Here is a 15634-nt window from a genome sequence, read left to right on the forward strand (position 1 = left end):
TGTTTCCAAATCGATGCCCTGAGAATGTCCCTCAAGGATATTGCTGGTTACAAGAATGTTTTTCTACCCTAGAGCCAGGGGCTCTTTGTTCTTCGGTCTGTGTGTATCTGTTGGCTTTTTGGTGCTCTCAATCTTCTCTTCCCTTCTCTACTTACTTCCTCTGGGATTGCTCAGAGATTGTTTTTTCAAAACTCTCTTTTGTCCGTGCTGCCGGCTGCTTTAAATACCCGCCGGCAGTAGCGTGCTCTGAACGGGAGGGCACGAGTCCCAAGGCACCATAAATGGAAAGGGAGTCATCATAGCCTCTGTGCGAAGTGACCGAGGGCGGAAAATGTGCCCCACGCCCGGTCATCCATCACCATAAATGCACTGGCAACGGGCGCCGTGGAGAGGGCCCACCGGGCAGCTGCAGAGCGGCCTGGTGTGCCCGCCCTGTCTTGTTCTCCTGCCACAGCAGCGCGGCAGACGGAACGCCTCGGCCCTCACGACGTTATCCCGAGACGGGCCAGATGGCATGGGACGGGACCTATGCATTTAATGACCCCACGCCCTCCTGTCAGAATATGGTAGGAATTGACACCGAGCGTGGCGGGAGCAGTTAGAGGTGACAGGCCACGCGCGCTCTTAAATGCGGCCTCAGGCCTTTGACTGGACGACACCTCATCAGCGGACCCCTGTCGGGGCCACTGTCAGGGAGCTTTTTGAGTCGTCGGGGAACCGAGTGCTCGGAGGTACTGTTCACCTCCCCGAGCACTCTCTCCCGAGAATGCCCTTCTTGGTCCTCGGGGAACCGAGTGCTCGAGGGTCACTGTTCACATCCTCGAGCACTCTCTCCTGGGCACACTTGTACGGATCCTCGGGGGACCGAGTGCTTGGGGGCCGCAGCACGCAGCCCCGAGCACTCTCTCCCGGAACTTCTTTCAGTGGGTCTTCGGGATACTTGGGCGCCCACGTGGCGGATTGCTGGCCTGGCCTCGGGATTCGGAGACCCCCGGTTGCTGATTCACCGACAGCGGTAAAGCGAAGAATACATGACATAGTAATCAAAAGAGTAAGATGTGTTGTATAACGGTTCTGGAAAAGTACGAAACCGACTTGACTTGTAAGTCATGTGGACTTGTATCGAAACATGTCTTCTTCCCTAGTGGATTATCTATTTGAGAGAAGATGAGAGAGTTTTGTACATATTTATTATAAAAAAACTAGGTATGTGTTCGTGCATTGCAATGAAAATATAAACATTGAATATAGTAACACTAATCACAAACTCAATGTATGAAGATGTAGATGTCATGAGAGCGCCGCCGAATAAATATGTCAGGAGAAGTACCATAGTTTGATTTTAGATGGAATCGAAAAAGAGAGAAAAAATATTTACTAATTTTTCTCCTAATTTCTTCATTTATTTTTATTAGTAAAGTGAGTAATATATCGTAGCCGATAACGAGACGAAAAAGACCAGAGGACGAGTGTAGATAGAAAAAAATAGGTAAATTATTTGAATTTTAGATGTTTTTATTATATGTAAGGAGAGTAGAGAAAGATATAACGCAAAATCAACTCGTGTTTTATATAATAGAGATAATAAGAAAAAATATCTCCTACATTAATGCTTAATTGTATTTTTGTGTTTGTATCTACTGTATTGATTGTGAAAGACAGAGGGAAATATGTAGCGGTTGGTCAATGTAGGTATTACATCAAAAGATGCACCGAGCAACGTGAGCCCAAACGCACCACACCGACGTCGTTAATTTGTTCTCGTAACGAGAACGCCGGGTCAAAGCTGAAACAACACGAACCCGCTCAATGCTCCTATTATTCCTCCGATTCCTACACCTTCCCTTCGTCGTCGAGGCCACGCCACACGCGACCGCGCAACCGTCCTCCACCCCCCTGCACCGCCTCCGTCGCCGCTGACGACGATGCCGAACGACGCACCGCAGCAGCCCATCCACAGTGCAAAGGTCGCCATGACTCCCTCGCCGCCATCCTCGGCGGGGCGCTCCCGGGCTCCGTCACGTCGGCCGACGACCCTGCGGCCGCGCTCCTTAACGACGACAACGTCGCACGCGCCGTGACTGAACGCCTCCGGGCCGCCGGATCGGGCGCCGGGAACTACTGGCTCTGCCGCTGGCTATACGACGCGTTCCGGTCCAATGTCCCTGAGCTCCAGCTCGCGGTGCTGCGCTTTGTGCCCACGCTAACCGGCGTGTACATGTGCCGCGCCGTGTCCCGGAAGCCGCTCGCCGGGTTCGAGGCCGTGCTCCTCGCGCTGTACGCGCACGCCGCGGCGCAGCGCGGCGTCGGGGAGGCCGAGACCGTGGCGCTCCCGAACCTGGCCAACCCGAGCGCGTACCACGACACCAAGGTGCTGCCCAAGGGCAAGTCCGCCGAGCTCGACGTCGCCGTGCTCTCCCCGCCGCTGGAGCCACACGGCACCATGCGCGCCACGCGCCTCGCCCGCATCGTCGGCGCCGTGCTGGAGCTCTACCACCGCAAGCTTGCGCACATGCCGCTCTCGTCCAAGATGAGCTTCTGCGAGTTCTGCGCCATCTGGGCGGGGACGCACAGCAAGCTGGACGACAACGACAAGCCGCGCCTCACGCTCGTGACCGCCGCCGGAGCGGAGAAATGGCGGCGGGTGCCACTGCCGTGGGAGCTGTTCCAGCCAGCGCTGCGGATCATAGGGCACTGCCTGCTGGGCCCGACGCACTCCGACGAGCTGAAGGAGCAGGCCGCCCGCGCGGCGGTGTGCCTGTACTGGAGGGCCACCGAGACGGTGGACGCGCACGCGGTGCTGGCCAGCAAGAGCCTTGTCAGGCTGTCGCAGATAACCGAGGAGCCCATCCCGGAGCCGTCCTTCTCCGGCGTCGTCGAGAACATGGCCGCGCTGGAGGCCATGAGAGCCTACATCCTTAGCATGAAGAACTGACAACTGATCATGCACAGCATTGGTGGGATTCAGGTAATGAAACCACAATTGTCGTCATATCATGAGTAGCATTTCTGGTGATCAGATAGAAGTACTCCATAATGCTTCTCTCCTGTACTGCCCTACAGAGAGATTGGATCGAGTAGATAGCATATATGTTTCGTAATTTTTGGAGTTGGGTTTTGGAATGCTCATGTATGCATTTCGTCGTGCGTTCCCTACATCACTGCAGAGCAATAAAGTGCAAAGCGATGTACTTGTGTCTTGTATCGTGCTGTGCAAGCGCGAACATCACGGTGATCAGAACAAGCAATGAAGTGGAACAGGAAAGAAAGAACCTGGAGAAGTTTCAAGGCAGAGGCCGGGCCGAGCACTGAGCAGGAACACTGGTATTACGATGAACCGGCAACGTCATTCGACATTGCAGATCCATAGCATTACCACACTGAACTTAATTTCTGTGCTCTCATGCTAGCAACAAGAATAAATGGTAGGTGCAGAAATCCCCATTTCAAGCACAAGAATGACACTAGTCTCCTGTACAAGTTAAGGGGCTGAGGGGTCCAAGAGACAAGAGGGCTGGCAATTGAAACGCAAGACCAGAGGATGCAGATTTATCCAACTTGAAATTTCTCTGCAAGACCAATAACCTATAAACCAATTACCAATACAACCAGTTCCATCAACCGGTTTCGTCAAATGCAACATTCCATCGTGAAGATGGAGGCGTGCGTCCGGGGCATCCGCCTCAACGCCATTGTCGTGAAGATGGAGGCAACCGCAGGGACCGGGACAGAGATGCGGATGACCAGGGGCATCGGCGCGGCCTCCGTCGTCAGCGCAGCCGCTCCTTATGGTCGCGTCTTTCGCGGCCGTGCCGAGATGAAGGAAGCGCGGTCAGAGGTGGGGCTGATCGGGGCCATGTGCGCCGCCACGTGAGCTCAATAGCCCCACTCTCTGCCTCTCCGGCGACGGCGGCTTGCGGTCATCATCTCCATCCGGTTCTGACAGGAGCCTGGCGCAAGAAAGTTTCCTTTGCATCGCCAATTGCCACTGTCTTCTCGCCGCGTCGTCCGAAGCTTGGTACATTGTCATCTGTTGCTGACAGGCCTTTCATCGACTTCTGTCCGATTGAACAGCTCAATTCCGCTCCCCCTGTTTTTGACCCGATGCTGCTCGAATTGGTCTCCTCCCCTCCTTCTGCAGGTGTCTTCTGCTTGCAGCCCGAGTCGGCGAGTCCTTCAGCGGCGGAGGGCTTCTCCCAGGTGGCCCCCGGAGACAGCAGGGACCAAAACTGCACCTCCTTTGGAAGCTCTGAGGGGGTCGCACAGGTTGCCCTGAAGGCCTTGATTCCGAGCCTGGATAGCCCTCTGGCGCCCTCTCCTGTGTCTTCCCCCTCGCTGGAGGCCACCCAGGTTGCTACGGTGGAAGAGTGTCTGGCTTTGGAAGATCCAACTGCTCTAGGCATAATCAGCAACCGGGGATTTGGAGATGCCTCCTTTCTGCAGCTGGTCACAAAGCCGCTCGAAGCGCCGCTATCAGCTGACCTCCCTCCATCTCCGAAACCTCCGATGGCCCGAAGGAAAAAAGTGTTCGCTCACAGTCCCACTCCTCCTAGAAGTAGTGATCGTCTCAAACTGAAAAATACCCAAGGCAAATCTTCCATGCAGCTGGCCACCGAAGTTTTAGCGAAGAAGCTAGGCCCTTCTTCATCATTCGGTGACAAAGACGCTCTTATTACCTCTTATATGCAGATGTTTGATCGGCCGCTGGAGAGACAGACAATGTTAGCCATCGCGGACCTGGTGGAAAAGGGGCGGCAGCAGAAGATGGTGAGGGCCAGGGCAGTACTGCAGGCGGATCGGGCTCCTTACCAGCAAGCCTGAGGCGCCTTCCGGAGGCCCCGTGACAAGTCGTTCCTCCCGTCGACCATGTTTCTTAGTTTGTTTCGTCGTGGTCCGTGTCCTGTTTTCGTCTGTAAGCCTTTTGGCTGCTGTGTTTGCTGTGGTCAGTTGTCTTGTGGAAGTAGTGGAGCCCTTCGTGGGGGGCAAGGCTCTGTTCAGGCTGGGTTCAACTCTGCGCCTTTGGCGCGGGCCCCTGGGCGGGGATGTCCTCTGGGTGTTTCATGTGTCTTGCAGTTCCTGTTCAGCACCTGGCGCCTGGCTTTGCTGGGGGTTATTAAGTCTGTATTCAAGGGCACCAGATTTTCGTTCAAGAAAGGGTCACCCATTGTTATGCTCATTTCTGTTATCTTCGTGACTGGTATGCTCGTCGTCCGCGCCCTGTTAGGGATGGTGCTGTTTCCTCTGGCGTTTATGTTCTTTACGAACATTGTTGTCTCCTGCTGCCTCAATGTCGCAAGATAACGTCACTATTCTGTGCTGGAACGTGAGGGGCTTGAATACACCGGCCAAGCGGGCTAATGTCAGGTCTGTCATTGATTCAACAGGAGCAACCATAGTATGTCTTCAAGAGACGAAAATTGATTTGTGGTCGCGGCAGCTCGCAGTTGAAACCGTTGGGCATCACTTAGCTCAGAGTTTTGTAGCTCTTCCAGCCCAAGGATCCGCGGGAGGGATCCTCCTGGCATGTTCGGACTCTTTTTTCTCGTTGTCAAATACCAGATCATCACATTTCACGATTTCGGCTGACATTTCTATGCTCAGCGACAATACTTCTTGGTCCCTAACTGTGGTTTATGGACCTCAAGAGGATGCAGATAAGGTAGCCTTCCTTCATGAGATGCAGGATCTGAAGCAATTCATGAAGCCGCAGTGGCTCATTTGTGGGGACTTCAATCTAATCTTCAAAGAAGAAGATAAGAACAATGCCAGGTTGAATAGGCGAATGATGAGGCGTTTCAAGGACGCGATCGATGGGCTGAATTTGCATGACCTCAGGCTATCAGGAAGAAAATTCACTTGGTCAAATCAACAACATAATCCTACTTTGACCCGTATTGATAGGTTCCTGCACACCTCCGAATGGGAACTTTTATTCCCAAAATCTCATCTTCAAGCCATTTCGTCCAACAGCTCAGACCATTGTCCGTTGCTTTTGACCGGGAACCTTCTAAAGTCCAGCTACAACGCTTTTCGCTTCGAATCGTACTGGGCTAAGATGCCGGGCTTTATGGAAACAGTGCAAGAGAGTTGGAATCAATCAGTCCAACTTGTGGAGCCACTCGCTAGGCTTCATGCCAAGCTTATGCGCCTTCAAAAAGATTTGAGAGCTTGGAAGAGGAGATCAATAGGGAGCACGAGATTGCGCCTGGCAATAGCGCAGGAAGTCATTTTTAGGTTGGATCAGGCTGAGGAGAGGAGAAATCTTTCCCCTGATGAGATTGAGTTGAGAAAATTCCTCAAAAGGAAGGTGTTGGGTCTGGCGGCCATTGAGAAATCCAGACTAAGACAACACTCAAGATTGACATGGATAAGAAAAGGGGACGTAAGCTCCAAATTCTTCCAGTTAAAAGCTAATGTTAGAAAAAGGAAGAATTTTATTCAGAGCCTGCAAACTGATAATGGTGTGGCAGTTTCGGACAAGGCAAAGGCTCAGGAGGTCTTTGGCTATTTCAAGAATCATATTGGTCGTGCTAACTTTCGGGAACTTGGGTTAAACTGGGATGCTCTAGGCTATCAAGCATTGGATTTAGGTGAGTTAGAAGTTCCGATGGATGAAGATGAAGTGTTAGCGACTATCAAGTCGATGCCTTTGGAGAAATCACCGGGACCGGATGGTTACATTGGGCTTTTCTTCCTAAAATGCTGGGATATTATCAAGACGGATGTGATGGCAGCTGTTCAGGCTTTCTTTGAGTTGAGGTGCTCAAACCTTCATATCCTTAACAATGCGAATATCTGCTTATTGCCGAAAAAGACGGATGCTTCTTTTGTAAGAGATTATAGGCCGATAAGCCTCATAAATAGTTTCTCCAAGATCATTTCCAAATTGCTAGCTAACAGGTTGGCTCCCAAACTGCAAGACATTGTTTCAAGAAGCCAAAGTGCTTTTATAAAAAAGCGCTGCATCCACGACAACTTTGTCTATGTCCAGAGTGTCACCAAGGTGTTGCACAAGGAAAAAAGGCCGTCCCTTTTCATCAAGCTAGACATTTCGAAAGCTTTCGATTCGGTGAATTGGCAATTTCTCATTGAAGTTCTGGTCAAGCTTGGGTTCGGCCGAAGGTGGACAGATTGGATCTGTCAACTGCTGGCTTCTTCCTCCTCTCGCGTTATGCTCAATGGAGAGCCGGGTAAGGAGTTCTTCCATGCTAAGGGTCTCCGGCAGGGAGACCCTCTCTCTCCTATGCTCTTCATCATTGCAATCGACCCATTGCAAAGACTTGTCTCAATGGCGGAGAACATTGGTCTGCTGAACCCGGTCCTGCCACCTGGAGCAAATTTGAGATGCTCCTTATTCGCTGATGACGCAGTAATCTTCACCAACCCGGATAAGAAAGAGCTGCAAACGTTAGACGAGATCCTTACAGCATTTGGGAAATGCTCAGGTTTGATTACGAATCTTTCAAAGACCGAGTTGTTTCCGATAAGATGTCAAAATGTTGATTTGGAAGACCTTCTCTCTGTGTTTCCGGGACAGATTAAAGCCTTCCCTTGCAAATATCTCGGGCTACCTTTGCACGTAAGAAAGCTAAGGAAGGTGGATGTTCAGCCTCTGATTGATAAGGTAGGAGGAAGACTCTCGGGTTGGAAGGGACAGTTTTTCTCCTTGGCCGGGAGAGATGCTTTGGTTAAATCGGTCCTCTCTACGCAGCCGACCTACCACCTAACAGTGTTCCCTTTGCAAAAGTGGCTTGTGAAGAGAATCGATAGCATTAGAAGGGCTTTCCTTTGGAAAGGGGAGGCGCCAGAAAAGGTCTCGGGAGGTCATTCTTTGGTGAACTGGAAATGCACAGCTCGGCCAAAAGAGCTGGGAGGTATGGGCATCCTGGAGATCGAAACTTTTGCTAGAGCTTTACGATTGAGATGGCTGTGGTATCAATGGACAGACAAGGACCGACCGTGGGCTCATCTACAACCTCCGGTTGACAAAATAGATAGAGACCTTTTCATGGCATCCACAACGGTCACGGTAGGAAAAGGAGATAAGACAAAATTTTGGCATGATAGCTGGGTTCATGGACTTGCTCCGAAGGTGATTGCACCGAAATTGTTCAAACTGGCATCAAGGAAGCACAGAACAGTGAGGAAAGAGTTACTTAATGACAATTGGATTCGGAGTTTGCGCCAACTAACAACACAGGAGGAACTAGCCCAGTTTAGTGATCTATGGTCTGCAATTCAGAGCACACATCGGGATCAGTCTGTGGAAGACGAAATAAAATGGAAATGGACTGCGGACGGAATCTACTCGACAAAGAGTGCTTACAAAATTCAGTTCTCAGGGGCAGTGAACCGGATCCAAGCCCAGGCTATTTGGACAGCAAAAACAGAGCCTAAGTGCAAGACCTTTGCTTGGCTGGCAATTCAAGGCAAAATTCTCACAGTTGACAACTTGATCAAAAGAGGTTGGCTACAAAACCACGATAACTGCCAATGCAAGCTATGCTCAAACGCGGATGAGAATGTCAATCATTTGCTGAAAGACTGCGCATTTACTCGCCGTGTTTGGCAATACGTTGCTCCTTGGTTCGGTTGGGATATTGTGCCAGGCCTAAATGAATCATCCAACATTCGGACATGGTGGCGTAAAGCGAGACGTAAGATTACCAAAGAAAATCGAAAAGATTTCAATAGAGGAGTTATCTATTTTTGGTGGAATATTTGGAAGGAGAGGAATCGTCGAGTATTCCAAAATCAAAGCAAGGATGAAGCTATCATTGCTACCAGAATAAAAGAGGATATTGATCAAAGGAACCGGGCGTGGATCTTGGCTTAGTTAGGGTTTGGGTTCTAGGTTTTTGAGGGCGCCCGGCTCCTTGCGGTGGGTTCCTTCTTTTGGTTTGGGCCTCGGTTCTCACCGAGCGCGGTTGGACTCTTTGTTGTTTCCTTCCTTCTTTTGGCTTGTCGAACTGGTTTGGGTCCGTCCTGACCCTTTTATGTTTCATTTTCTCCTTCTCTAATATAATTCGGCAATTCTCTTGCCGTCCTTTCGAAAAAAAATTCGATCAATCCCAACTCTCCAAACATCCCAAATCGCGAGAAACCTCACGCAATCACGCACACACAACCTTCCACCGGCGCACTCAAAACTCCTGGGAGGCGGAGCCGATGTCCCCCTTGTTTCCAGCCTTCTTGGGCAGCAGCGTCTGGTGGATGTTGGGCATCACGCCGCCGGCCGCGATCGTCACGGTGCCCAGCAGCTTGCTCAGCTCCTCGTCGTTCCGCACCGCGAGCTGAATGTGCCGCGGCACGATCCGGTTCTTCTTGTTGTCACGCGCCGCGTTTCCGGCCAGCTCCAGCACCTGCGAACCCACGATTCCATTCATTCACCACGGGGATTCAAAAGACAAGATCCGATCGGAGCGGATAATGAGAACGGAGGAGAAAGGAGATCAGGGGTTACCTCGGCTGCGAGGTACTCGAGGACGGCGGACAGATAGACGGGGGCGCCGGCGCCGACGCGCTCCGCGTACTTACCGGCCTTGAGGTACCGCGCGATGCGGCCGACGGGGAACTGGAGCCCGGCCTTGGACGACCGCGACACCGACTTGGTCGTCGGCTTCGCCTTCCCGCGGCCGCCGCCTCCGGAGGAACTCATTGCCGCTTCGCCTTGGGGGTCTGGAAGCTTCCGAACTATTTGAGGTGGGCGGGGGTGGTGGCGTTGGAAGAACAAGCGGCGCCTGGGATTTTATAGTGTTAGGGTTGGGTTTGCAAGCGGGCTGTGATTGGCTGATAGTGGGGAGGCGCAGATCGGTAACGTGGAAGGACAGCTTAGCTAGCACTGTAAAACGAAAACATTTAAGGTTTCATTTGGCAGTCGTAGAATACTAAATTTAGTTTTCTTTGACATAGCTTTTATATCAGTTTTTTTTTCTGAAATTAGAGTAGCTCTGTTAAATAAGTAGCTTTTAGTTTTTATTTTTTTAGTAAAATTTATGGGAATGATTATTTAAAATGAACTAGAAGCTGAAGAGCTGGAAAAAAAAACAGTTTCATCTGATTCATTTTACGCACAGAATCATTTTCTTCATATAGTTTATTTTAGATAATCACTTTCAGTCATAGAATCACTTTAAAAAAATCACTCTCCGCAAAGAATTTAAATAAAAAAAACTCTAACAAACCAACTCTTTATCAGCTTCCTACTCCCTTTTTATCCTAAATATTTATTTGCTTGCTGGATTACTTATTTATATGAGTCTATATATATGGTATATAGGTAAAAAATCTCTATCCAGCAAAAATGATAAAATCTCTCCAACCGATTCTTTATTCAACTCCCTATTTTATGGCTTCCTATTTATCCTCTCTTGCTCCCCACATCTATCAAATAGGAGATATTCTCTATCCACTTATTGTTGTTCTTGCGTAGGTGAGAGATGAGAGGGGAAGAGAGAGAGAGCAGGTGAGTGCTGACAGGTGAACACGTGTGGTAAGAGTAGTTACCACACAAGCACATACATTCTAAGAGTAGTTACCTTATAAACACACGTGTTATAAGAATTTCTAAGAGTAGTTACCACACAAACACACGTATTATAAGAGCAGTTATCACATGAGTACACATATTGTAGGAGTAGTTACCACACAAGTATACATGTTGTAAGAGTTTGTAAGAGCAGTTATCACACAAGCACACGTGTTGTAAGAGTAGTTACCGCATAAGTACACATGTTATAAGAATTTGTAAGAACAATTACCACACAAGCACACACATTATAAGAACAGTTGGACATATAGCTGTTGAAAACAATACCGTTTAAATATGAAATGATTATTTGTCAGTTAAAAGATATTAATAAAATAGGGGTGCGTGGATTACATGGAGACAAATTTAGGGGATTGATTGGAGCACGCTGAAAAATAGAAAATAAAATGTGGATAGTGAATTATCTATTTATGATAATAGGGAATTAGAAATAGAAAATGATTTGAATCAAACCACTAGGACCTCGTTTGGCAGCAAAGGGAAATGAGCTCACGGAAAGAAAGGGACAGGAAGCCCTAAGGGGCTTTTGATGGGCACATGGACTCCTTAGGGAAATAACTCTGGTTGTTATCTTTTTTCTATTGTTGCTTGGTAATGGAGGGGACAAAACTCTTACGTATTAGAAAAATCACAAAAATCAGAAAACAAGCCAGGAAAATAAAAAATATTGACAGGGGACAAACATGATACATGTACTTACAGATATACATCTACATTGCTGATAAATTGAATTATACACTTCTGAAATGTTGACAAGAGGACTAAAAATCTATATGTAATAATACAAGAACTAGAATGCTCTTGCCGAGGGACATCTGAAATGCACCCATCAAAAGGAAACTTGACTCTAATAATGCTATTCCTTGGCGATAAAAATACTACCATGATCAAGTGGCATATATTTCTTCACGGTTCACATACAAGATTCATAAATTTCGATTCACAGATACATAAATATCATTCAAACTAATGCTCAATAAAATGATAAACTTATTACAAACTCAATAAAAATATTCAAACATCTACACCACATTACAAGTTCATCAATATATTCAAACTATGGTTTTCTCCATATACAAAAATTTGAGAGCTTTAAATGGAATGAACCATCACATGTACATAAATATCTATGTCTAGTAGCAAATTATCTAAGAATAATTCTAACAAAAATATCTTGCTCCATGGTTGAAAGATAGACGAACACCAAAAGCTATCAATGGTCATCAAACAACTTCGGATCCTACAAAATCTCCCACCTTCTGGGCCTAGACAATGCATGAGAAGATGGCTATTACACTATGCTCTAATTGGATAGTCAAAAATACAAGAAATCTAGACTTGTTAAGGAAACAAAACAGTACAAGAAGGCTCATCAGAACCTGTTAAAAAAAACATGACTACTGAGATGCTGAGAGGTATTTTTTCTTTCAAGAAATACTAACATGGATGCTGACATGCTGACTATTTCAGAACTTACATAATCAAAATAGAACAATATAACAACCAATTATAGTGTTGTAGTATTTGATTGCTAGCATTGTGTGAGAGCATGACATGAACATCCCAAGCTGCTCCTCAACAGCAACACCTCGTGTGTCATTCAACAAATTCTCCCTTCTAAAAAAAATTGGTGTGGCTCTAAATATCTCCGGCTCCATTTTGAACTCAACTCTACACTAACTCTCGTGCCCTTCTAGGATTTTCTTAACCTTTTTAGCACCCTAAAGAGAGGAGCTGTGGACAAGCTTTTTCTCTTCTCGTGGGCATGAAAGAGAGGAGCTGAAGGAGGCTCAGGCATCGAAGGTGGCACTGCGCTCGTAGTGCCATCAGTTAGCTGCTCTTACATCGGATGTTGCCTGAATCACCTCCGATGCTATGAGCGGCCTTGGGGCAAGGTGTCCGCCACTACCCTCCGACTCGAAGAAATCGGTTACGCCGTTCTTCTAGCTTCGGTCTGCTGCGAAGGTCATGGTTAGAGCCGCGGAGCATGACACTACGCTATATGGCAGGTCAGGTGACTCTAGGCGCCCCGGGGGGTCTTCGCCCGGGTTCTTCGTTGGGAGGTCTGGTCCTTCATCCGGAGTCTGCAGGCGCACCGCGGCCCTCTGAAGGCTTTTCGCTTTGCGTCGTTGCTTCACGGGAGCAGTCTCCGTGTGTGGATGCCTCGGAGGTGTAGCTCTATCGTAGGCTGTCTATTTTTTGCTTTCTTTTCATTTCTAAGAGGGTCAATGTCTTAGTATGTTGACTACCCCCTTCTGCTTCATGTACTTGGGCTTTTCCTTATCTAATAGAGCCATGTCTGTCTTCTTGTGGTTCGCTTGTGTTGTTCTGGAATGTTTGTTCATTTGAGGCTAACTGGAGTTCGATCTGTGTATATAGGTGCGGCGGCCCGAAGCTAGAGGGGGCCTTGCTCGTATCTGGGATGGTGCCTCCGGGGAGGGATCGAGTGCGTCTGGAGCGTCTGGGGCTACTCCATCCATCCGACAGCAGAGTCGTTTCGTTATGCCTCGTGATTCCGAGGGGTGCGTGGATCTGAAGGTGTTCGCTGATGTCTTGGTCAAGACCGAGCCGGAGGGCCCCCTTATGTCTGCTCCGGATATCTATTTTGTTGCAAAGGACGACTGGTGTGCAGCCCGAACAACCTAGGAGGTTGCCAGCTCATGCTTCTTTCAACGCCTTGTCCTCCCCGGGATTCTGACGGAAAGATGACTTCGAAAATCCTTGAGCCTATTTTGGCCAAGGTGAAGGTGGAGGAGGTATAGGCCGCGGAGTCCCTGCTGGAGGGGCAGGGGAAGAGCTGGATTTCTCGACCTTTGACTCATATCCCTTCCCAGCAGATCCTTCATCTTCCCGAGGCCGAGGGGGCTTCGTTTTAGGCAGTAGCTCCCTCCGTGGAGGGGATTCACGTAGACCCCATGTGCGCAGTTACCGAGGTTAATTCTCCAGGTCCCGCAGTATTTCTAGGAGGCATGGCAGTCAAGCGCCCTTGTCCTCCTGTAGTACTTCAGGGAGGCGTAACAGGCTAGCAAGTTTGCTAGGTATAGATTCGATGTACAGTGGTTAGCTGAATGCAAACTCTTTCTATGTCATGCATGAATAAACTTGCGTTTGTGTTAGCTTTGTTTTTTGGCGTTTATAATTTATCGTATCGATGCTTTGTTATCGTATCAACGCTTCGCTTGTGCCCTCTATCCCAGCCCCTTCGCATTCTGTGGCTGTTAGCGGCCGTGGGGTGCGAGATTCGAGGGGTACTGCATTACGTTAGGCGTGAGTAGGGAAGAACATATCGTTTACTAACATTTTTGATGTGTGACGCCTTGTAGTATGGAGGCTAGGCCTTCAAGATACCGGAGGGGTCAGATGATTTTGGCACGGAAACTTTTAGTCTTTAAGGTGCCGGAGGATCCTTACTTTGTATGAATCCTTTTTGGCACGGAGGCTAGGCCTTCAAGATGCCTGGGAGGTTATCACTCCACCACGTAGATCAGTCAGGCCTTAAAGATGATGGAGGGTCTTATGTTTATCCGGCACAGTGACAATGCCTTCAAGATGTCGGAGCGGTCTTTGCCTTAAAGATGATGGAGGGATATATACTTGTCTAGCACAGAGGCTAAGCCTACAAGATGCTGGAGCGGTCTTTGCCTCTCTGCCACGTAGGTCAGCCAGACCTTAAAGATGGTGGAGGGATATACTTCTCCAGTATTAAGGCACTGCCTTCAAGATGCTGGAGGTTTTTACCTCTCTGGCACGGAGGCAATGCCTTCAAGATGTTGGAGGGTCTTCATAGGTTTTGTGTGGGGTTGTTTTGTGAGGTAAGGTTTTTTTTTAGAGGTAACACCTCTAGGTTTGGTGGCTATTTGTGGGTGTGTAAACCTATTGTTCTTTATTATTCTGGATCTTTGGAGAGGACTGAGGTTGGGGTTGTCTACAAATAGTATTTGCAGAGGGTCTCCGTGTTCCAACTGTGTTCGAGGGGGGTCCCTTTTGTATCAGTCAGACAGTAGAAGCCAGGCCTGTTAGACCTAAGGGCCAGGTATGAGCCCTCTCATTTGTTGCACAGTTTTCCTGGAGCTAGGGCATGTCAAAGTAATAGCTTGTCGGGCTCGAAGCTTCGTGGAGAAACCTTAGTATCGTACCAGGCCTTGGTTTTCTTGATGTAGTGATCGAGATTCTGGATGGTATGGAGCCGTGTGGCTTCGGTGAGATCGAGGTAGAGCTCTCTTTCTCCGGTAGTTTGTGGAAGTTGCACCTTGAGTGAGCATCCCTTGATCTCGGTGGGGTCCTGGCCTCGTCGCCATATAAGAGGTGGAAGGGGGTGAACCAGGTGGCTCATGTGACAGTGGTGCAGAGGGACCATAAGACCTTAGGAAGCTCTTCGACCCATAGGCCTCAAGCTAGGCCGACGAGTCAGCGATTTAAGCAGGAGAGGATGTTGCCGTTGGCCCGTTCGACAAGTCTTTTGCGGCTTTAGCCTGCTATGGGGATAGCTTGCGAAGCCCCTGGCGTACGGGACTAACCTTCGGGTCGACTTGAAAAGAGTGTTCGATAATAGAGCAGTTGACTCCTGGGAGATCCTGCAGGGACCATGCGAAGGTGTCAAGGTTACCCTGTAAGACGGTCGGAAGCTGGGCTTCCTGCCTGGAGGTGAGCGCCCCTACTTGGAAGGTCCAGTCGAGTTGGTCTGGATGTACAGGGACATGCTTTATGTCCCCCTCTGGTTGTGGCCTTGGAGGGTAGCGGTGCCCGGAACGCACCGAGGAGGAGGGGGGGGGGGTCCTTGGAGCCCTCCTGGGTCACAACGTGGATGTGGCGGCCGGGGAGCGGAGCAGGGTGCCCGTACTCGATGCGCCTAGCCAGGTCTTGGTCGTCATGGATGGTTATTATCCCCTAGAGTCCGAACATCTTCAAGCAGAGGTAATTGTGATGGAGTAAAGCTCCAAATCTATTTAGAGTTCCTTGTCCCAGAATGGCATTGTAGGCGTAAGGTACGTCCACAATGTCGAAGGTGATTACTTTGGTCCGTGCTGTGGAGCCCTCGCAGAAGATGATTGGGAGTTCTATCTAGCCTAGGGCGTCGAAGGGGCC

The 15634-nt window shown here is 49.1% G+C and overlaps 1 protein-coding gene and 1 pseudogene across 1 annotated transcript; one reads left to right on the forward strand and one right to left on the reverse strand.

Annotated features, from left to right (window-relative positions):
* The first annotated feature begins 1802 nt into the window (after positions 1 to 1802).
* LOC133914161 (uncharacterized) lies at positions 1803 to 3078 on the forward strand (annotated as a pseudogene).
* A 5982-nt stretch (positions 3079 to 9060) lies between these two features.
* Positions 9061 to 9711, reverse strand: LOC133915562 (probable histone H2AXa). Its single transcript, XM_062358772.1, has 2 exons — positions 9464 to 9711; positions 9061 to 9362 (listed from the first exon to the last, which is right to left on the reverse strand). Exons 1-2 carry the CDS (start codon positions 9656 to 9658, stop codon positions 9144 to 9146), a joined length of 414 nt encoding a protein of 137 aa, XP_062214756.1. The 5' UTR covers positions 9659 to 9711; the 3' UTR covers positions 9061 to 9143.
* Between the last annotated feature and the right edge of the window lie 5923 nt (positions 9712 to 15634).

This window comes from Phragmites australis, chromosome 4 (genome assembly GCF_958298935.1).
Source record: "Phragmites australis chromosome 4, lpPhrAust1.1, whole genome shotgun sequence".
Classification (NCBI taxonomy): domain Eukaryota; kingdom Viridiplantae; phylum Streptophyta; class Magnoliopsida; order Poales; family Poaceae; genus Phragmites; species Phragmites australis.

Excerpts from the sequence above, each read along its gene's own strand:
- LOC133915562 (XM_062358772.1), bottom strand. The coding sequence starts at position 9,658 with ATGAGTTCCTCCGGAGGCGGCGGCCGCGGGAAGGCGAAGCCGACGACC. Across the intron at positions 9,363-9,463 it reads TCGAGTACCTCGCAGCCGAG|GTGCTGGAGCTGGCCGGAAA; the intron begins GTAACCCCTGAT and ends GTGGGTTCGCAG.